Source organism: Neofelis nebulosa, chromosome 18, assembly GCF_028018385.1.
Source record: "Neofelis nebulosa isolate mNeoNeb1 chromosome 18, mNeoNeb1.pri, whole genome shotgun sequence".
In the NCBI taxonomy this organism is placed as follows: Eukaryota; Metazoa; Chordata; class Mammalia; order Carnivora; family Felidae; genus Neofelis; species Neofelis nebulosa.
In genome coordinates this window covers 17087663-17110171 of record NC_080799.1, presented here as the reverse complement: position 1 = coordinate 17110171, position 22509 = coordinate 17087663, and the positions used below count along the sequence as shown (strand labels likewise).

Here is a 22509-nt window from a genome sequence, read left to right as displayed (position 1 = left end):
GCCTCTTTGTCCATCACACCCCTTACCCTCATGGCTCTATCAAGACCTGAAAGCCTCCTTCACTTTCCAGACCTCCTTGTCTTGCAGGGTTGAGGTGACCCCTGTCCAGATCTTACACAGATCTGAGGGTGACCATGCACATATCTGTCCCCTCAGTCCCCCCAGAAGCAGTGAACATGTCCTTGGGCCTGTCCCTGGCAGCCTCAACCAACCCCTCTCAACTGCTGGTGAGTTACCTGGGTTGCAGAGCTGTCCTGAAGGGAAGAATGGGGACCTGGGGTTAGTGGGGCTGGGGACCTTGGGGAGTGTGAAAATACTGGGTTGGAAGGATGGAATGGAAGCAGGGACAGCCCCTCCCATCAGACACCTCTGTCCTTAGGCCTGTGGCCCCACAGTGCACCATACATGCAAGGAAAACATGTACTTGACTGGGTTCTGTTTCCTGCTGGTTTCCCCTTCCTGGCAGGCCCAGAGGCTCCCGGCTGCCCTGCAGGGTGAGTGTTGGGGACTACTGGTTTCTTCGAGGAGCCCACACACTTGTGATTGGGAGTGTAGTGGGCCAGAGACACTTTTGCCAGAGTGGATAAAAAAGACATCTGGAAAAAATATGTACTGGATAGTATAGCAGTTCCAGACATGAGTTGGGTAGTCACTGTATGCTTTCACATCTTGCCACATTACTGTTCCACTTTTCTATGACCTAACCCTCTTGGAGCTCCAGTTTCTTCATTTGTGAGATGGGGGTAATGACACCCAACCCTGAGAGTGACATAAGATGATCCATGGCCAAGGTTTAGCACATAGTGAGGGCTCAATTAATGTTAGCTGCTATTATTTTTAGGGAGAAGGGAATTTATTTTCAGTCAATACACCCTGGGGTATAACCAATTTGTGTAACAGAATGGGAAAGAATGATGAAGGCGCAGACAATCTGAGCAGTGTGTGTATGTGTGTGTGTGTCTATGTACATGGATATATATATATGTGTGCATATATATGCACATGCATATGTGCCTGTATGTATATTTACATGAGTGTATATATATGAGTATGTGTGTATATGTGTGCATATGAGTATGCATGGGTTTATTTGTGTATGTATGTGTATGTGAATAGGTATGCATGAATGTATGTGTGCACACTAGGCCCCTCCCTAGTTTCACATTTCCACTCAAGCCCTTGGGGAAACTGACGTCTGGCCACTGAATGGAGTTCTCTTCTAGCACCTCCTAGACTTTGCCCATAGGAATCTGGGCTCCCATAAGAACACCCAGGACACCACTGTCTGGTGGGAACCTCTGGAATGAAAGAGGGAGGCTGGGAGGTCTCTTCTTGGAGAACTGGGAGAGCTTCCTCTTTTTGACCAATTTTGAATACACACAGGAGGGGAATAGGGGCCCATATTTAAGCTGAGAACAGAGCAGGGCCAGTGTGTGGTTATTTCCAGGGATGACATTAAAAATGTTTAACAAAAGCACAGTTTGGCATTGACTAATGAGGACAGATTCTGGCCAGGGGCTGAAGCAGGCTCCTTTCATTGCTGGATCATGGGGATATGGGAGAGGGAGTGGGATAGGGTTTGGGAGAGGGGCACAGACAGCCAAGGTAGAAGGAGGGGCTCCCCGTTTCTTACCATCTGGATTGGAGGAACTTCACTTTTTTATCACCTAGGCTGACTACACAGGTGTGAGAAGCTGAATCACAGATATAGCCTCTTTAGGGACTTAAGGAGGCCAAAGGACCCTATTCTAGGCAGGGCTTAAGGAGGTCCCTGGGTTGGGGGGCAGTGACTTCTTGTGGCCAGGATGCTGAGGTCCTGGGCTCTGGGAGTGTTCCTTGGAGAACTGGTGCCACTTCCTTTCTCAGAGTGTCCGAGGCAGGAGCAGGATATTGTGTTCCTGATCGATGGCTCAGGGAGCATCTCCTTCAGAGATTTTACCAAGATGTTGAATTTTGTGAAGGCTGTTATGAGCCAGTTCCAGAGACCTAGCACCCAGGTGTGTCCTTGGGGGAGGGAAGGCAAGTGTGCAGGGGCCCCGTGGGAGGTTTGTGGGTGGGATGCCTGGGGTTTTGGTCAAGTGGCCTTGGCTCCCAGCCCCCTTCAATTCTCCCAGTTCTCTCTGATGCAGTTCTCTGACCATTCCCGGGTGCACTTCACTTTCAAAGACTTCGTATACAGCTCAAACCCACTAGGCCTGTTGGATTCTGTATACCAGCTGCAAGGGTTCACTTACACAGCTACAGCCATCCAAATGGTTACGTGAGTCCTCCCTTCTCCCGGGTCCTTCCCCAAAACATCTGGGTCTTCCTTTAGGCCTCACCTATCTCCATGAGAGAGGGACAGGCTGGGACAGAAATTCAGTCTGTGGTCTCCTCACCAAGCTGGGGGCCTACAGGTGGGACTGGGACCTCCAAGAGAAAGGGTCAACAACTTGTTCTCAAAAGGCATAAGGGACCAGTAGCAGTTCTGTTCACAGGTCTCTGGATCTTCTTCTCTGACAGAAATCAACTGTTCAGTGCCTCAAGTGGGGCCCGAAAAGATGCCTCCAAGATCCTTATTGTCATCACTGATGGTCAGAAAAAAGGAGACCCCCTGGGTTATGAGGATGTTATCCCTAGGGCTGAAGCTGCGGGTATCATTCGCTATGCAGTTGGGGTAGGATGTGGAAATGCCCTCCCACCGCTTCCTCCCTTCACTTCCTCTTAAAGCAACTTCCCTTTCTAGGACAAAAACCTCAGCTCTCTCAGCTTCTACTACCTTCAATATGAAAGCTGTGTTCCAGCCTGGGGACCCTGATCCTTTTCTTTAAATTCCCTGATGTTGTCTGAGCCTCATTTTTCTCATCTGTACACTGAGTGTAATAATATTGACCTTGTGGAGTTATTGGGGGATATGCACCCAGCATGTGGCAGGCATATTAACTTTATTATTATTTTCACTGAGTTGGTCTTTGTTGGGGACAGGTGGGATTGGCTTTTCAAAAGCCACATTCCCGGAAAGAATTAAATGACATTGCATCGAAGCCCTCCCATGAGTACATTTTTCAAGTGGAGAATTTTGATGCTTTGAGAGACATTCAAAACCAACTGAAAGAGAAGATCTTTGCCATTGAGGGTAAGTCAGAGATGAAAGTACTCACTTTAGAAGCCATAACCCATAAATGCTTTCCCTTCTTGGACCTGGACCCACTTGTCATAGCCACCAATTCCTCCCTTTGGGTATTAATGTCCAACATTAGATCGTCTAAAGCTGAGATGTCCTTTTCAGACTTGGTAAAGCCTGTATTTCCCCCTGGAACCCAGGTGTCATGTCTTCTTCCAGGTACGCAGACCATAAGCAGTAGTAGTTCCTTTGAATTGGAGATGTCCCAGGAGGGTTTCAGCGCTGTGTTCTCACCTGTGAGTGGGGCCATTTTCAGGCCATTGATGTAGGAGGTAGGGAGTGGTGGGAGGAGGGAAGGTAAGGATAGGTGTTAGATGAATGAGTGGAGAAAGAGAATTCCAAATAATAAGTGGAGTCAGGGGGCACCTGGGTGGCTCAGTCTGTTGTGTGTCCAGCTCTTGATTTTGGCTCAGGTCATAATTTAGCTGTTAGTGGGATTGAGCCCTGTATTGGGCTCTGTGCTATTGGCATGGAGCCTGCTTGGGATTCTCTTCCTCCCTCTCTTTCTGCCCACCTCCTTCTCGTTCTCTCTCTCTCTCTGTCTCAAAATCAGTAAACATGAAAAAAGAAAAGTGGAATCAGTGGTAGGCATTGCTTTAAATAGGCTGTCTGTTTTTGACTCAAACCTGCTTAGCCCTGGAATCCTTTCCTCCCAGGATGGGCCAGTTCTGGGGGCTGTGGGGAGCTTCAGCTGGTCTGGAGGAGCCTTCCTATACCCCAAAAATATGAACCCCACTTTCATCAACATGTCTCAAGAGAATGTGGACATGAGGGACTCTTATCTAGGTGAGAAAAGGCTGTGATTGGGGGCACAGGAGGGAGATGAACTGCCTGGGAAGGGCAGGAGCTCGGGGAGTAGGGAGGAAGCTTTTATGCTGAGGCCTGCCCCCCTCAGGTTACTCCACTGAGCTGGCATTTTGGAAGGGGGTGAAGATCCTGATCCTGGGGGCCCCCCGCCATCAGCATACTGGGAAGGTTGTCATCTTCACTCAGGCATCCGGGCAATGGAGGCCGAAGGCTGAAGTTGCAGGGACCCAGGTTGGATGTAGAGGAAGCCAGAGTGAAACACGAGGGTGGCAGGGTCTCTAGGGGAAGAGAGGGAGGAGAAGGGGTTTTGGGATCCATGGGGGAAGTCCCTGGTGACTGGGGAGAGGAGGTACCTATCCCAGAAGGGGATGCCTCTGACAGAGGCAAGCAGGATGACTTCACACTCTATCCTCCAGATTGGTTCCTACTTTGGGGCCTCCCTCTGCTCTGTCGATGTGAACAGAGATGGCAACTCTGACCTCGTCCTCATTGGGGCTCCACATTACTACAAGCCAACCCGGGGGGGGCAGGTGTCCATGTGCCACTTGCCCCTGGGGGTAAGTGTCTGATGAGACCTGGGCTGGGTGGGACCTGGGTGTGGGGTGGAGGGGTTGCCTGGTTGGGTCCTGACACTTGTTTTGTTCTGCAGAGGGCTAGATGGCAGTGTGAGGTCATTCTCTGTGGGGAGCAGGGCCACCCCTGGGGCCGCTTTGGGGCAGCCTTGACAGTGCTGGGGGATGTGAATGGGGACAAGCTGACAGATGTGGCCATTGGGGCCCCAGGAGAGCAGGAGAACCGGGGTGCTGTCTACCTATTTCATGGAACCTCAGAACTGGGCATCAACCCCTCCTACAGCCAGGTGAGGACTGGTTGCAAATTCTGTTGTTACAACCACCTCCTCCTTGCTTCTCCCTGTCTTCTGCACTGCCACCAAGAAAATTCTCCTTTCCCTTAACTTGCTTCCTTTGCCAAGCCCTGGGCACCTTGTAGGCAGCAAGGAAAATCTGGAACTTTAGATAAGGACACATTGGTATGTTCCCTGTTTCTATGAGGACTTGATTCTTTTTTTTTAATATGAAATTTATTGTCAAATTGGTTTCCATACAACACCCAGTGCTCAACCCAACAGGTGCCCTCCTCAGTACCCATCACCCACCCTCCCCTCCCTCCCACCCCCCATCAACCCTCAGTCTGTTCTCAGTTTTTAAGAGTCTCTTATGTTTTGGCTCCCTCCCTCTCTAACTTCTTTTTTTTTCTTCCCCTCCACCATGGTCTTCTGTTAAGTTTCTCAGGATCCACATAAGAGTGAAAACATATCGTATCTGTCTTTCTCTGTATGGCTTATTTCACTTAGCATAACACTCTCTGGTTCCATCCACATTGCTACAAAAGGCAAATTTCATTCTTTCTCATTGCCACGTAGTATTCCATTGTGTATATAAAATTTCTTTGATCCATTCTTCATCCATTTTCTTTTTTTTTCTTTTTTTTATTTAAAAAATTTTTTTTCAACGTTTTTTATTTATTTTTGGGACAGAGAGAGACAGAGAATGAACGGGGGAGGGGCAGAGAGAGAGGGAGACACAGACTCGGAAACAGGCTCCAGGCTCTGAGCCATCAGCCCAGAGCCTGACGCGGGGCTCGAACTCACGGACCGCGAGATTGTGACTTGGCTGAAGTCGGACGCTTAACCGACTGCGCCACCCAGGCGCCCCTCTTCATCCATTTTCTTTATCCATTCATCAGTTGATGGACATTTATGTTCTTTCCATAATTTAGCTATTGTTGAGAGTGCTGCTATAAACATTGGCGTACAAGTGCCCCTATGCATCAGTATTCCTGTATCCCTTGGGTAAATTCCTAGCAGTGCTATTGCTGGGTCATAGGGTAGATCTATGTTTAATTTTTTGAGGAACCTCCACACTGTTTTCCAGAGCGGCTGCACCAGTTTGCATTCCCACCAACAATGCAAGAGGGTTCCCGTTTCTCCACATCCTCTCCAGCATCTATAGTCTCCTGATTTGTTCATTTTGGCCACTCTGACTGGCGTGAGGTGATATCTGAGTGTGGTTTTGATTTGTATTTCCCTGATGAGGAGCGACGTTGAGCATCTTTTCATGTGCCTGTTGGCCATCTGGATGTCTTCTTAGAGAAGTGTCTTCTGCCCATTTCTTCACTGGGTTATTTGTTTTTTCAGGTGTGGAGTTTGGTGAGCTCTTTACAGATTTCGATACTAACCCTTTGTCCGATATGTCATTTGCAAATATCTTTTCCCATTCCATTGGTTGCCTTTTAGATTTGTTGATTGTTTCCATTGCAGTGCAGAAGCTTTTTATCTTCATGAAGTCCCAATAGTTCATTTTTGCTTTTAATTCCCTTGACTTTGGAGATGTTTCAAGTAAGAAATTGCTGCTGCTGAGGCCAGAGAGGTTTTTTTCCTGCTTTCTCCTCTAGGGTTTTGATGGTTTCCTGTGTCACATTCAGGTCCTTTGTCCATTTTGAGTTTATTTTTGTGAATGGTGTAAGAAAGTGGTCTAGTTTCATCCTTCTGTATGTTGCTGTCCAGTTCTCCCAGTACCATTTGTTAAAGAGACTGTCTTTTTTCCATTGGATATTCTTTCCTGCTTTGTCAAAGATTAGTTGGCCATACATTTGTGGGTCTAATTCTGGGGTTTCTATTGGATTCCATTGGTCTATGTGTCTGTTTTTGAGCCAATACCATGCTGTCTTGATGATTACAGATTTGTAGTAGAGGCTGAATTCTGGGATTGTGATGCCTGCCGCTTTGGTCTTCTTCTTCAAAATTACTTTGGCTACTCAGGGCCTTTTGAAGTTCCATACAAATTTTAGGATTGCTTGTTCTAGCTTCGAGAAGAATGCTGGTGCAATTTTGATTGGGATTGCATTGAATGTGTAGATAGCTTTGGGTAGTATTGACATTTTAACAATATTTATTCTTGCAATCCATGAACATGGAATCTTTTTCCATTCCTTTATATCTTCTTCAATTTCCTTCATAAGCTTTCTAAAGTTTTCAGCATACAGATCTTTTACATCTTTGGTTAAGTTTATTCCTATGTATTTTATGGTTCTTGGTGCAGTTGTGAATGGGATCAGTTTCTTTATTTGTCTTTCTGTTGCTTCATTATTAGTATATAAGAATACAACTGATTTCTGTACATTGATTTTGTATCCTGCGACTTTGCTGAATTCATGTATCAGTTGTAGCAGACTTTTGGTTGCATCTATCAGGTTTTCCATGCATACTATCATGTCATCTGCAAAAAGTGAAAGCTTGACTTCATCATTGCCAATTTTGATGCCTTTGATTTCCTTTTGTTGTCTGATTGCTGATGCTAGCACTCCCAACACTATATTAAACAACAGCGGTGAGAGTGGACATCCCTGTCATGTTCCTGATCTCAGGGGGAAAGCTCTCGGTTTTTCCCCATTGAGGATGATATTAGCTGTGGGCTTTTCATAAATGGTTTTATGATGTTTAAGTATATTCCTTGTATCCTGACTTTCTAGAGGGTTTTTATTAAGAAAGGATGCTGAATTTTGTCAAATGCTTTGTCTGCATTGATTGACAGGATAATATGGTTCTTATCTTTCTTTTATTAATGTGATGTATCACATTGATTGATTCGGGAATGTTGAACCAGCCCTGCAGCCCAGGAATGAATCCCACTTGATCATGGTGAATAATTCTTTTTATATGCTGTTGAATTCGATTTGCTAGTATCTTGATGAGAATTTTTGCATCCATATTCATCAGGGATATTGGCCTGTAGTCCTCTTTTTTTGCTGAGTCTCTGTCTGGTTTGGGAATCAAAGTAATGCTGGCTTCATAGAATGAGTCTGGAAGTTTTTCTTCTGTTTCTATTTTGGAAAAGCTTGAGAAGGATAGGTATTATCTCTGCTTTAAATGTGTGGTAGAACTCCCCAGGGAAGCCATCTTGTCCTGGACTCTTATTTGTTGGGAGATTTTTGATAACCGATACAATGTCTTCGCTGGTTATGGGTCTGTTCAAGTTTTCTATTTCTTCCTGTTTGAGTTTTGGAAGTGTGTGGGTGCTTAGGAATTTGTCCATTTCTTCCAGGTTGTCCAGTTTGTTGGCATATAATTTTTCATAATATTCTCTGATAATTGCTTGTATTTCTGAGGGATTGGTTGTAATAATTCCATTTTCATTCGTGATTTTATCTATGTGGGTCATCTCCCTTTTCTTTCTTTTTTTTTTTAATTTTTTTTTCAACGTTTTTTATTTATTTTTGGGACAGAGAGAGACAGAGCATGAACGGGGGAGGGGCAGAGAGAGAGGGAGACACAGAATCAGAAACAGGCTCCAGGCTCCGAGCCATCAGCCCAGAGCCTGACGCGGGGCTCGAACTCACGGACCGCGAGATCGTGACCTGGCTGAAGTCGGACGCTTAACCGACTGCGCCACCCAGGCGCCCCTCCCTTTTCTTTTTTGAGAAGCCTGGCTAGAGGTTTGTCAATTTTGTTTATTTTTTCAAAAAACCAACTCTTGGTTTCGTTGATCTGCTCTACAGTTTTTTTTAGATTCTATATTGTTTATTTCTGCTCTGATCTTTATGATTTCTCTTCTTCTGCTGGGTTTGGGGTGTCTTTGCTGTTCTGCTTCTATTTCTTTTAGGTGTGCTGTTAGATTTTGTATTTGGGATTTTTCTTGTTTCTTGAGATAGGCCTGGATTGCAATGCATTTTCCTCTCAGGACTGCCTTCGCTGCATCCCAAAGCATTAGTATCGTTGTATTTTCATTTTCATTTGTTTCCATATATTTTTTAATTTCTTCTCTAATTGCCTGGTTGACCCATTCCTTCTTTAGTAGGGTGTTCTTTAACCTCCATGCTTTTGGAGGTTTTCCAGACTTTTTCCTGTGGTTGATTTCAAGCTTCATAGCATTGTGGTCTGAAAGTATGCATGGTATGCTTTCAATTCTTGTATACTTATGAAGGGCTGTTTTGTGACCCAGTATGTGATCTCTCTTGGAGAATGTTCCATGTGCACTTGAAAAGAAAGTATATTGTGTTGCTTTGGGATGCAGAGTTCTAAATATATCTGTCAAGTCCATCTGATCCAATGTATCATTCAGGGCCCTTGTTTCCTTATTGATCCTGTGTCTAGATGATCTATCCATTTCTGTAAGTGGAGTATTAAAGTTCCCTGCAATGACCACATTATTATCAATAAGGTTGCTTATGTTTGTGATTAATTGTTTTATATATTTGGGGGTTCCCGTATTTGGTACATAGACATTTATAATTGTTAGCTCTTCCTGATGGATAGACCCTGTAGTTATTATATAATGCCCTTATTCATCTCTTGTTACAGCCTTTAATTTAATTCTAGTTTGTCTGATATAAGTATGGCTACTCCAGCTTTCTTTTGACTTCCAGTAGCATGAATGGACCTGACCTCCTCAGGTCTAAAATGAGTCTCTTGTAGACAGCAAATAGATGGGTCTTGTTTTTTTATCCATTCTGATACCCTATGTCTTTTGGTTGGAGCATTTAGTCCATTTACATTCAGTGTTATTATTGAAACATATAGGTTCAGAGTCATTGTGATGTTTGTAGGTTTTATGCTTGTAGTAATTTTTCTGGTCTTTTGTGGTTCTTGCATCATTTCACTCACAGAATCCCCCTTAGGATCTCTTGTAAGGATGGTTTAGTGGTGATGAATTCCTTCAGTTTTTGTTTGTTTGGGAAAACCTTTATCTCTCCTTTTGTTCTGAATGACAGACTTGCTGGATAAAGGATTCTCAGCTGCATATTTTTTTTCTGTTCATCACATTGAAGATTTCCTGCCATTCCTTTCTGGCCTGCCAAATTTCAGTAGATAGGTCTGCTACTATTCTCTGCTACTGTCTACCTTTGTAAGTTAGAGCCTATTTAGCATTAGCTGCTTTCAGAATTTTCTCTTTATCCTTGTATTTTGCCAGTTTCACCATGATATGTCATGCAGAAGATCGATTTAAGTTATGTCTGAAGGGAGTTCTCTGTGCCTCTTAGATTTCAATGCCTTTTTCCTTCCCCAGATCTGGGAAGTTCCCAGCTATGATTTGTTCAAGTACACCTTCAGCCCCTTTCTCTCTCTCTTCTGGAATTCCTATTATACGGGTATTGTTCCGTTTCATTGCATCACTTAGTTCTCTAATTTTCACCTCATAGTCGTTGATTTTTTAATTTCCCTTTTTCTCAGCTTCTTCTTTTTCCATAATTTTATCTTCTAATTCACCTATTCTCTCCTCTGCCTCTTCAATCCAAGCTGTGGTCGCCTCCATTTTATTTTGCACCTCATTTATAGCATTTTTTTTTTTTTTTAGCTCTCATGACTGTTTCTTAGTCCCTTGATCTCTGTAGCAATAGATTCTCTGTTGTCCTTTATACTTTTTTTTGAAATCCAGCGATTAATTTTATGATGATTATTCTAAATTCTTGTTCTGTTATATTGCTTAAATCATTTTTTGTCAATTCATTAGATGTTACTATTTCCTGGAGTTTCTTTTGAGGAGAATTCTTCCATTTCGTCATTTTGGATAGTCCCTGGAGTGGCGCAGAACTGCAGGGCACTTCCCCTGTGCTGTCTGGAGTAACTTGAGTTGGTGGGTGGGGCCACAGTCAGACCTCATGTCTGTCTCCAGCCCACCGCTGGGGCCACAGTCAGACTGGTGTGTACTTTATGTCCTGCTCTCCCAGGGGCAGGACTCACTGTGGAGTGGTGTGGCCCCTGTCTGGGCTACTTGCACACTGCCAGGCTTGTGGTGCTGCTTTGATGGGATCTGGCATATTAGCTGGGGTGGATCCCCTAGGTGTACAGGGGTGGGAGGGGCAGGCTTAGCTCACTTTGCTATCAGTGTTCCCCTGCACAAGGGGCCCTGCAGCACTGGGAGGGAGGCAGGCAGACCCGTCGAAGGGATGGATCCACAGAGACACAGCATTGGGTGTTTGCGTGGTGCAAGCAATTTCAGTGACAGTAAATGGTTCCCTTTGGAATTTTGGCTGGGGGATGGGAGGGAGAGATGGCGCTGGCCAGTGCCTTTGTTCCCTGCTGAGCTGAGCTCTGTCTTCCAGGGCTCAACACCTCTCCCTCCTGGTGTCCTCTCGCCCTCCTGCTCTCTGAGCCGAGCTGGTGACTTATAACATTCCAGATGTTAAGTCCCACTGGCTGTCAGAACTCACGCAGTCTGGCCCCTCTGCTTTTTCAAGCCAGACTAGGGGATTCCACCTTGCCAGGCAGGCTGCCCCTCCACCGCCCTGGCTTCCTCCCACCAGTCCGTGTAGCACACACCGCCTCTCTACCCTTCCTACCCTCTTCCGTGGACCTCTTGTCTATGCTTGGTTCCAGGGAGTCCGTTCTGCTAGTCTTCTGGCGGTTTTCTGGGTTATTTAGGCAGATATGGGTGGAATTTAAGTGACCAGCAGGACGCAGTGAGCCCAGCGTCCTCCTATGCCACCATCTTCTCCTCTGTAAATCTAGGACTTGATTCTTGAGTGAGCTCTCTATCCAGACCTGTTAATCCCCCAGCAGCTTTACAAGGTACATAAGCCAGGCATTAGCAAACCTATGTTAGAGATGAAATCTGGGGCATGGGGAAAATCAGTGATTTGTCCAAGGTTTATTGTGGATTAGGAATGGTGATGAGGGAGGCTTCAATTTCCTGACTTCTAACCCAGTGCTGGCTCTGTTGGTGGCTCCCTGTTGCCAGTTTAGGTCGGGCTGCCTCTGTGTGCCTGTCTATTCACCCCTTCTCCTTTAATGCTTTATGACTGTTTCCTCATGTCATTAGTAATCCTGCCAAATATCTGTCTAGGCAGGAGTACTTCATCCATGGGGCAGGTTCTCCTGAAAAGGGAGGGTTTCTTCTCATGGCAAAAGTTAAAGAAAGCCTCAATTAAAAAATAGGCAAAGGATTTGAATAGACATGTCTCCAAAGATGATATACAAAGGACCAATATGCACATGAAAAGATGTCAAACATCATTAGTCATCAGTCATCAGCAAATCAAAACCACTGTGAGATACCATTTCACAGCCACTGGCATGGCTAGAATAAAAAGATAGATCATAAGTAGTGTTGGTGAGAATGTTGAATGTTTGGTATCCTTAAACACTGCTGGTGTGAATGTAAAATGCTGCAGCTACTTTGGAACACATCTGGCAGTTCCTCAAAAGGTTGTACGTAGAGTTACTGTATGACTCAGCAATTCCACCCAAGAGAATTGAAACCTTATGTCCACACAAAAAGTTATACATCAATGTTCATAGGGGCATTATTCATAATATCCAAAATATGGAAATAATCCAAATATCCATTAACTGATGAGCGGATAAATTCTGTTGTAAATAAATACCTATATGATGGAATATTACTTGGCCATGAAAGGAATGAAATACTAGTATTTGCTACAACATGGATGAAGCTTGAAAACATAATGCTAAGTAAAAAGAAGCCAGAAACAAAAGGGCACATATTGTATGATTCCATTTATATGAAATGTCCAGAATAGGTAAATCCACAGAGATAGAAAGTAGATTGGGGGTTGTCAGGGACTGGCAATGGAGGAAAATGAGGAACATGGGTGTGGGTGATAAGGGGTATGGGTTTTCTTGGGGGGTGATCAAAATGTTCTAACATTGATTTGGTGATGGTAGCATAACTCTGAGAACATCCTAAAACCACTGACTTGTATGCTTTAAAAGAGTAAATTGTATGGTGTGTGAACTATATCTCAAAAAGTTGTTACAACAAAAATGTCAAAGAAGGTCTCTACAGTTCTGTTACTTCCCAGCTACATGGTCTTAGTCATTGCAATCTCTCTGTGTTCAGTTTCCTCATCTGTAAAATGGTGATAATAAGAGAACCAACCTCACTTGGCTGCTTCTGTGAGGATTAAATGAGTTAGTACATATAGAGTACATACATAGTATAAATATACACATGTGCCTGGCATATAATTGGTGTTACAGTATTATAATCAACTATTGTTAATACAGTTTAACAATGGGAGGGGTTCTAAATAACTTGGAAATTTTTTTTAAGTTTACTTATTCATTTTGAGAGAGAGCAAGAGTGAGGGTGTGCTAGTAGTAGAGGGGCAGACAGAGAGAGGTGGAGAGATAATCCCAAGCAGGTTCTGCATTGCTACAAGCTAGCAGATCATGACCTGAGCTGAAATCAGGAGTCAGACGCTTAATCTACTGACCCACCCAGGCGCCACTAAAGAACTTGGAAGTTTAAGAAGAGGGTGAAAGGCTTTGTTGACAATAACACCAGATGTCAAGAAACTGCATTCATTCCACACCACCTGTTTAACTTCACGTTGCTACAGCTGCTTAGAAGCATATCTATGAAAAATCTCAATTGCAAATATCACTTGAGTTATACCCAAGAGGGTATAAGGACTCTAAGAGGAGATCTTTCCAGATTTGCTGGCCCACCATGATTTTTCTCCTTCCCACCATGATGTATCCCACAACATACTTGACTGGGAAGGACTTACCCTGTTCCCACTGGGCCCCACACAAACCTGAGGATATGGTGATAAGATCAGTTTTCTTGAGCATGAAGCCATTTGACTGGGTTTGTATATCACTTCCTGCCTCTTCCTTTCTAGACACCCTTAGTAATTGGTAAATTACTCTTTATTTAATATGACTATGCTTAATGTCTTCCAGTCCCAGCAGTGTCCAGAGATTTTAAAGGACACATTCTTCAAGGGATTTGTCATTACAGGGGCAATGGAAATAAAAGAGAAGGAATGCACAGGGGAGGCAAGTTTCCAGAGCATTTTATTATGGGTACAGCCACTTCCCATCCCTTGTCCTCTGAAGAGATATGGTCGCCCTTGGGAGCAAAAAGGGGCCTTGGGCATGGTGTCAGAGGATCTGATTTCAGATATGGAGCTGATCTCTTAAAGGTCATGTGGCCTTGGCACTGTCTGAAAAGTAGGAGGTGGGGTCAGATGAGCTCTGAGGTCCCATTTAGCCCTAATACTCATCATAATCAGTAACTGACTAGTGACTTTTCCAGGTGCTGTTCAAAGAACTATATGCATTAATTCATTTACTACTCACAGCTAAACTCTGAGGTATTATTATCCCCATATGAAGCATGAGGAAACTGAGGCACGGTAAGATCAGATCCTGGCCCAAGGCCTCATGCTCATGAGTGGAGGCTCCATAATTGAACCTGAGACTAAGTAAATTAATGAATGAATGAGACCCAGGTCGCCAGGCCAGCCTTTCAATCACCATGTCTTCACTTATGTCTTAGGGATCTTTCCTTTTCTTTAGTCATCATTGCCCCACCCCACCTCCTCTTCTTAAGCACTTCTGGTGACATCTTTTCACTACTCACCTCTTCTTTCTGTCTCCCACATTCATACCTTCCTGTTCCTCTTGTTGCTAATTTCCAACTCGTTTCCCTCACCCTCAACTTGACTTGCCATTCCCTTTCTCGCCAGCGGATCTCAGGCTCCCAGCTCTCCCCCAGCCTCCAGTATTTTGGGCAGTCACTGAGTGGGGGTCAGGACCTTACCCTGGATGGACTGGTGGACCTGGCTGTGGGGGCCCAGGGGCAGGTGATGTTGCTAAGGTGAGAAAGCCTTTCTCAGACACTTCTAGATGGTATCCTAAGTCCACGTAGGACTCCAGCCTCCCAATCCCCATCCCATGTTGTCTTCCTGGGATCAAGGGCCTGCCATCAGCTCAGTTTTCCACTCATAGGACCAGACCTGTGCTCAGGGTGTGGATGAATATCCAATTCACATCTGCAGAGATTGCCAGGTCTGTGTTTGAATGTCGGGAAGAGACAGCCTCTGTCAAGGCACTGGGTGATGCCAACGTCTGCCTTCGTATTTATGAAAGTCCCAAGAATCGGCTGGGTGAGTCCTCTCCTCTTTGACCCAAGATACCCTGACACTTGGAATCCCTCAGCTCAGGACTCCTGTCTCCTACCTTGAACCTTGTCCACCTGAGGCATTTCTGGCTCTCTCATCTCTCCTTATCCCCTCCTTTCCCCTGCAGGTGACCTCCAAAGCTCTGTGACCTTTGACCTGACCCTCGACCCTGGCCGCCAGAATCCCCGTGCCATCTTTGAGGAGACAAAAGCCCGGAATCTGACTCATATCCGAGTCCTTGGGCTGAGACAGTACTGTGAGACCGTGAGGTTGCTCCTCCTGGTAAGGGGACTTTGAAGTCCTGGGGATGGCAGAGATTCTGAGGCTGGCAGTGGGCTGGGCAGGGAAAGAACAGAGTGTGTTCTGATTCTCACTGTGGTTCAGCCCCAGCACAGCACCTGGCATACAGGAGGTGCATAACATTGTTAGCTGAATGAGTGAGTGAGCAAACGAATAAATGGATGGGTCACCTGTAATTGCTGAGGCTACATAGCTGGATTTTAGGATAGAACCACTGGTTTAGAGAGCTATGGGGTTGATGTACTGGGATTCTTTTAGGAACTGCTTCTCTGAGACAGGCCTTGTCTGAGGCACTGGGGACACAGCATGATCATGGGAAACTCTAGGGGAAGGCCAAAAGCAATCAAGTTCCTAGATAATAGATGTCAGATAGTGATGAATGCTATGAAGAAAGATAAAGTCGGGGTACCTGGGTGGCTCAGTCGGTTGAGCATCTGACTTCAGCTCAGGTCATGATCTTGTGGTTCATAAGTTCGAGCCCTGTGTCAGGCTCTGTGCTGACAGCTCAGAGCCTAGAGCCTGCTTTGGATGCTGTGTCTCCCTCTCTCTGCCCCTCTCCCACTTGCTCTCTCTCTCTCTCTTTCAAAAAAAAAAAAAAGAGAATAAACATTTAAAAATTAAAAAAAAGGATAAAGTCAGGGAGGAGAGCAGAGAAGGTATTGGGGAGACCTCTTGAGCAGGTAGAGTTTGGGAAGATCCTGAATAGAATGAATGAGCTGTGTAGGAGGCTGGGGGTAAGGAATTCAAGGCAGAAAATAGGCAAAGCAGAGGTTCTGCATGGTGGAATTATAGTCATTGCACACAGATTTTACATTTTACAGATGAGGGAACAGGACACAGCTAGTGACTGTGAGGATGCATTCTTTAGCCACTGCTGTTTTCAATGTCCATTCTCTAGGCCTGTGTGGAGGACTCAGTGACCCCCATCACCTTGCGTCTCAACTTCTCTCTGGTGGGCAAACCTATCCCTTCCTTTGGAAACCTCCAGCCTGTCTTGGCTGTGGATGCTCAGCGATACTTCGTGGCCTCTGTGAGTCCTGGTACTGGAATCTTCCAGAAAGGAGTGGAGGGTGTGGACTCCAGAACTTGGGGAAAACCTCACTTTGCCTTCCCTTTCAGCTTCCCTTTGAGAAGAATTGTGGAACTGACCATGTCTGTCAGGATGACCTTGGCATCTCCTTTGACTTCTCAGGGTGAGCTACCACTCCTTAGACCTGCCCTGGTTCCCCAACCCCTCTTCTTGAACCTGGAGCTCCTGCTCTGGCTCTCCCTAACATTTCTACCCTGTGCTCAGAAACAGACAACCTGTACCCCATTTCTTCCCTACTTCCTCACTCTGTGTTTTATCCCCAGACCATTTCTAGCCCCAGTCCCAGAATTATCTCCTGCCCTCTACCCCAACAACTAGCTTGAAGACTCTGGTGGTGGGGAGTACCCTGGAGCTGAATATGAAAGTGACAGTGTGGAATGATGGTGAAGACTCCTATGGAACCACAATCACCTTCTTCTACCCTCCAGGGCTGTCTTATCGTCGTGTGGCAGGGAGCCAGGTATCTGGGGAAGAAGGCAGCTGATGGCTGGGGGTCAGCAGAGACTCCTGTGCTTGGTTTAGAGCTCAGGCAGGTGCCACCATTGCTTAGCAGCCTCTTGTAAGCCAAGAGGACTGGGGTGATCATAGTTGGATGAATATGGTTATATTGCTGGAGCTTGCCTTGGCTCATGCTGTGTTCAACTCTGGGTATTGTATTTTAGAGATACTATCAGAAATTAATTCCCACAAGGCTGCAAGTGTGGAGAGAAAGGGGACCCTGCCTTAAATTTCTTTGTTTTCCACACCATATAAGTATTCCTCTTTAAATAAAACATCTTGGCCCTCAAATAGTTTAAAACACTGTTCTGTAGAAGAAAGAGTTGAATTTATTGGTTTCTATAGATCAGGGCTTTGGATACTTTGGTAATCAAACCTCAGTCTGTATGCCTAGTGCACAGCAAAGCCAGTCACTGAGACATTGAATATGCAGCATGGGAAGGGTTTATTCGAGAGGCAGCCCAACCAGGAGATGGGAAATCCAGCCTCAAATCCACCTTCTCTAAGGGGGAGAGTCAGAGATTTTTAAGGCAACAAACAAAAAAAGAGTCTGGCTATAGGGGAGAGGAGCTACATGACTTCAAAATCAGATAAAGGAAATTAATAAGTAGGGGAAGGTTGAAGTCATTTTGTCATCTGTGCCTGCGAGAAGCTTCTGCATATGTTTTCATGCAATCCACAACCAGAGATTGGTGTCCATAATATGATCTGAGAGTAGGGCTTTAGGCCCTTCTATGTCAAAAGTTCATACATTGGACATATGTGCATTCTCAGAGACAGTCAGTGGTCATGACTGGTTCTGGTCAGTTTCTTTTTCTTTTTAAAGCTTTTATTTATTAATTAAAAAAATTTAAATGTTTATTTATTTATTTTTATTATTTTTTATTAAATATAATTTATTGTCAAATTGGTTTCCATACAACACCCAGTGCTCATCCCAACAGGTGCCCTCCTTAATGCCCATCACCCACTTTCCCCTCTCCCCCAACCCCCATCAACCCTCAGTTTGTTCTCAGTATTTAAGAGGCTCTTATGGTTTGCCTCCCTCCCTCTCTGTAACTTTTTTTCCCCTTCCCCTCCCCCATGGTCTTCTGTTAAGTTTCTCAGGATCCACATATGAGTGAAAACATATGGTATCTGTCTTTCTCTGACTGACTTATTTCACTTAGCATAATACCCTTCAGTTCCATCCACGTTGATGCAAATGGCCAGATTTCATTCTTTCTCATTGCCAAGCAGCATTCCATTGTACATATAAACCACATCTTCTTTATCCATCTGTCACTTGATGGGCATTTAGGATCTTTCCATAATTTGGCTATTGTTTCCATAATTTGGCTATATAGCACCCATAAGAGCTGCTATACGGGTACATGTGCCCCTATGCATCAGCGCTCTTGTTTCCTTTGGATAAATTCCTAGTAGTTCTGTTCCTGGGTTGTAGGGCAGTTCTATTTTTAATTTTTTGAGGAACCTCCACACTGTTTTCCAGAGTGGCTGCACCAGTTTGCGTTCCCACCAACAGTACAAGAGGGTTCCCGTTTCTCCACATCCTCGCCAGCATCTGTTGTTTCCTGAGTTGTTAATTTTAGCCACTCTGACCAGTGTGAGGTGGTATCTCAGTGTGGTTTTGATTTGTATTTCCCTGATGATGAGTGTGTTGAGCATCTTTTCATGTGTCTTTTTGCCATCTGGATGTCTTCTATGGAAAAGTCTCTATTCATGTCTTCTGCCCATTTCTTGATTGGATTATTTATTTTTTGGGTGTTGAATTTGGTAAGTTCTTTACAGATTTTGGATGCTAAGCCCTTATCTGGTATGTCATTTGCAAATATCTTTTCCCATTCTGTCAGTTGCCTTTTAGTTTGGTTGATTGTTTCCTTTGCAGTGCAGAGCTATTTATCTTGATGAGGTCCCAATACTTCACTTTTGCTTTTAATTCTCTTGCCTTTGGAGATGTGTCAAGCAAGAAATTACTGCGGCTGAGGTCAAAGAGGTTGTTGCCTGTTTTCTCCTCTAGAGTTTTGATAGTTTCCTGTCTCACATTTAGGTCTTTCATTCATTTTGAGTTTATTTTTGTGTATGGTGTAAGAAAGTGGTCCAGTTTCATTCTTCTGCATGTTGCTTGCTGTCCAGTTCTTCCAGCACCATTTGTTAAAGATACTATCTTTTTTCCATTGGATACTCTTTCCCGCTTTGTCAAAAATTAGTTGGCCATACATTTATGGGCCCAATTCTGGGGTCTCTATTTATTCCATTGGTCTATGTGTCTGTTTTTTGTGCCAGTACCATACTGTCTTGATGATTACAGCTTTGTAGTAGAGCCTAAGTCTGGGATTGTGATGCCCCCCGCTTTGGTTTTCTTTTTCAACATTACTTTGGCTATTTAGGGTCTTTTCTGATTCCATACAAATTTTGGGATTGTTTGTTCTAGCTTTGAGAAGAATGCTGGTGCAATTTTGATTGGGACTGCAGTGAATGTGTAGAGAGCTTTGGGTAGTATTGACATTTTAACAATATTTATTCTTCCAATCCATGAGCATGGAATGTTTTTCCATTTCTTTGTGTCTTCTTCAATTTCCTTCATAAGTTTTCTATAGTTTTCAGCATACAGATCTTTTACATCTTTGGTTACATTTATTCCTAGGTATTTTATGGTTCTTGGTGCAATTGTAAGTGGGATCGAAGTCTTGATTTCTCTTTCTGTTGCTTCATTATTGGTGTATAGAAATGCAACAGACTTCTGTACATTGATTTTGTACCCTGTGACTTTGCTGAATTAATGTATCAGTTCTAGCAGCTTTTTGGTGGAGTCTTTCCGGTTTTCCATGTGGAATATCAAGTCATCTGCGAAAAGTGAAAGCTCAACTTCTTTGCCAATTTTGATGCTTTCTATTTCATTTTGTCATCTGATAGGTGATGCTAGGACTTCCAACACTATGTTAAACAACAGTGGTGAGAGTAGACATCCCTGTCGTGTTCCTGATCTCAGGGGGAAAGGTCTCAGTTTTTCCCCATTGAGGATGATATTAGCTGTGGGCTTTTCATATATGGCTTTTATGATGTTCCGGTATGTTCTTTCTATCCCGACTTTCTTGAGAGTTTTTTTTATTAAGAAAGGATGCTGTAATTTGTCAAATGCTTTTTCTGCATCTGTTGACAGGATCATATGGTTCTTAGCCTTTCTTTAATGTGATGTATCACATTGATTGCTTTGCAAATATTGAACCAGCCCTGCATCCCAGGAATGAATCCCACTTGATCATGGTGAATAATTGTTTTTATATGCTGTTGAATTCAATTTGCTAGTATCTTGTTGAGAATTTTTGCATCCATATTCATCAGGGATATTGGCCTGTAGTTCTCCTTTTTTGTGGGGTCTCTGGTTTGGGAATCAATGTAATGCTGGCTTCATGGAATGAGTCCAGAACTTTTCCTTCCATTTCTATTTTTGGAACAGCTTGAGAAGGATAGGTATTAAGTCTGATTTAAATGTCTGGTAGAATTCCACTGGGAAGCCATCTGGCCCAGGACTCTTGTTTGTTGGGGCATTTTTGATAACTGATTCAATTTCTTCACTAGTTATCAATCTGTTCAAATTTTCTGTTTCTTCCCGTTTGAGTTTTGGTAGTGTGTGGGTGTATAGGAATTTGTCCATTTCTTCCAGGTTGTCCAGTTTATTGGCATATAATTTTTCATAGTATTCTCTGATAACTGCTTGTATTTCTGAGGGATTGGTTGTGATAAATCCATTTTCATTCGTGATTTTATTTATTTGGGTCCTCTCTCTTTTCTTTTTAAGAAGTCTGGCTAGGGGTTTATCAATTTTACTTATTTTTTCAAAAAATCAGCTCTTAGTTTCATTGATCTGTTCTACTGGTTTTGTGTTTTTTTTATTCTATATTGTTTATTTCTGCTCTGATCTTTATTATTTCTCTTTTTCTCCTGGCCTTGGGGTTTCTTTGTTGTTCTGCTTCTAGTTCCTTTAAGTTTGCTGTTAGATTTTGTATTTGGGATTTTTCTTGTTTTTTGAGATAGGCCTGGATTGCAATGTGTTTTCCCCTTAAGACAACCTTTACTGCATCCCAAATGTTTTTGACTGTCGTGTTTTCATTTTCATTTGTTTCCATAAATTTTTAAATTTCTTCTTTAATTGCCTGGTTGACCCATTCATTCTTTAGTAGGATGTTCTTTAACCTCCACGCATTTGGAGGTTTTCCAAACTTTTTCCTGTGGTTGATTTCAAGTTTCATGGCATTGTGATCTGAAAATGTTCATGGTATGATCTAAATTCTTTTATATTTATTGATGGATGTTTTGTGACCCAGTATATGATCTATCTTGGAGAACATTCCATGTGCACTCGAGAAGAATGTGTATTCTGCTGCTTTTGGATGAAAAGTTCTGAAAATATCTGTCAAGTCCATCTGGTCCAGTATATCATTCAGGGCCATTGTTTCTTTATTGATCTTCTGCCTATATGATCTGTCCATTGTTGTAAGTGGAATATTAAAGTCACCTGCAATTACCATATTCTTATAACAAGATTGCTTATGTTTGTGATTGTTTTGTATATTTGGGAACTCTCAAATTGGGCGCATAAACATTTATAATTGTTAGCTCTTCTTGATGGATAGACCCTGTAATTATGACATAATGCCCTTCTTCATTTCTTGTTACAGCCTTTAGTTTAAAATCTAGTTTGTCTGATACAAGTATGGCTACTCCAGTTTTCTTTTGACTTACAGTAGCATGATAGATGGTTCTCCATCCCCTCACTTTCAATCTGAAGGTGTCCTCAGGTCTAAAGGTAGACAGAAAATTGATGGGTCTTTTTTTTTTTAATCCATTCTGATACCCTATGTCTTTTGATTGGAGCATTTAGTCCATTTACATTCAGAGTTATTATTGAAAGATGTGGATTTAATGTTATTGTGTTATCTGTAGGTTTCATCTTTTTGGTGGTGTCTCTGGTCCTTTGTAGTCTTTGCAACATTCCTCACAGAGTCCCCTTTAAGATCTCTTGCTTTTAGAATTCTCTCTTTATCTTTTCATTTTGACAGTTTCACTATGATATGTTATGCAGAAGATCGATTCCTGTTGCATCTGAAGGGAGCTTTCTGTGCCTCCTGGATTTCAATGTTTGTTTCTTTCCCCAGATTGGGGAAGTTCTCAGCTATGATTTGTTCAAATTGCTCCTATCTCTCTCCCTTCTTATCCTGAAACTCCTATGATATGGATATTATTCCATTTCATTGAATCACTTAGTTCTCTAATTCTCCCCTTATGGTCGAGAATTCTTTTTATCTCTCTTTTTCTCAGCTTCATCTTTTTCCATAATTGTATCCTCTATTTCACCTAATCTCCCCTCTGCCTCTTCAGTGTTCACTGTCAGCACCTTTAGTTTATTTTGCACCTCATTTACAGCATTTTTAAATTCATCATGACTATTTTTTAGTTCCTTGATCTCTGCAGCAATAGATTCTCTGCTGTCTTCTATGTTTTTTTTTCAATCCCAGTGATTAATCTTATGACTATTATTCTAAATTCTTGTTCAGTTATATTGTTTATATCTGTTGTGATCAATTCTTTAGCTGTCATTTCTTCCTGGAATTTATTTTGAGGAGAATCCTTCTGTTTCATCATTTTGGCTAGTTTTCTGTCCCTTATGTGTTTTAGAAACTTTTGTGTCCTGCACCTGCGAGCACTACTATACACTGTC

The 22509-nt window shown here is 43.3% G+C and overlaps 1 protein-coding gene across 3 annotated transcripts in view; it reads left to right on the top strand.

Moving 5' to 3' along the window:
• LOC131501336 (integrin alpha-X-like) overlaps positions 1-22509 on the top strand; it is a 49610-nt gene that overhangs the window by 4383 nt on the left and 22718 nt on the right. For 2 of the 3 annotated variants that reach the window (XM_058711329.1, XM_058711327.1), the window contains exons 4-20: positions 157-227; positions 380-494; positions 1867-1997; positions 2115-2260; positions 2503-2656; positions 2965-3115; positions 3323-3399; positions 3820-3949; positions 4059-4201; positions 4387-4527; positions 4620-4829; positions 14465-14595; positions 14727-14884; positions 15027-15181; positions 16098-16229; positions 16319-16392; positions 16608-16749. In XM_058711329.1, the coding sequence (XP_058567312.1) occupies positions 157-227; positions 380-494; positions 1867-1997; positions 2115-2260; positions 2503-2656; positions 2965-3115; positions 3323-3399; positions 3820-3949; positions 4059-4201; positions 4387-4527; positions 4620-4829; positions 14465-14595; positions 14727-14884; positions 15027-15181; positions 16098-16229; positions 16319-16392; positions 16608-16749 (2261 nt within the window). The remainder of the gene's footprint in view (positions 1-156; positions 228-379; positions 495-1866; positions 1998-2114; positions 2261-2502; positions 2657-2964; positions 3116-3322; positions 3400-3819; positions 3950-4058; positions 4202-4386; positions 4528-4619; positions 4830-14464; positions 14596-14726; positions 14885-15026; positions 15182-16097; positions 16230-16318; positions 16393-16607; positions 16750-22509) is intronic. The other variant, XM_058711328.1, reaches the window with a different exon arrangement.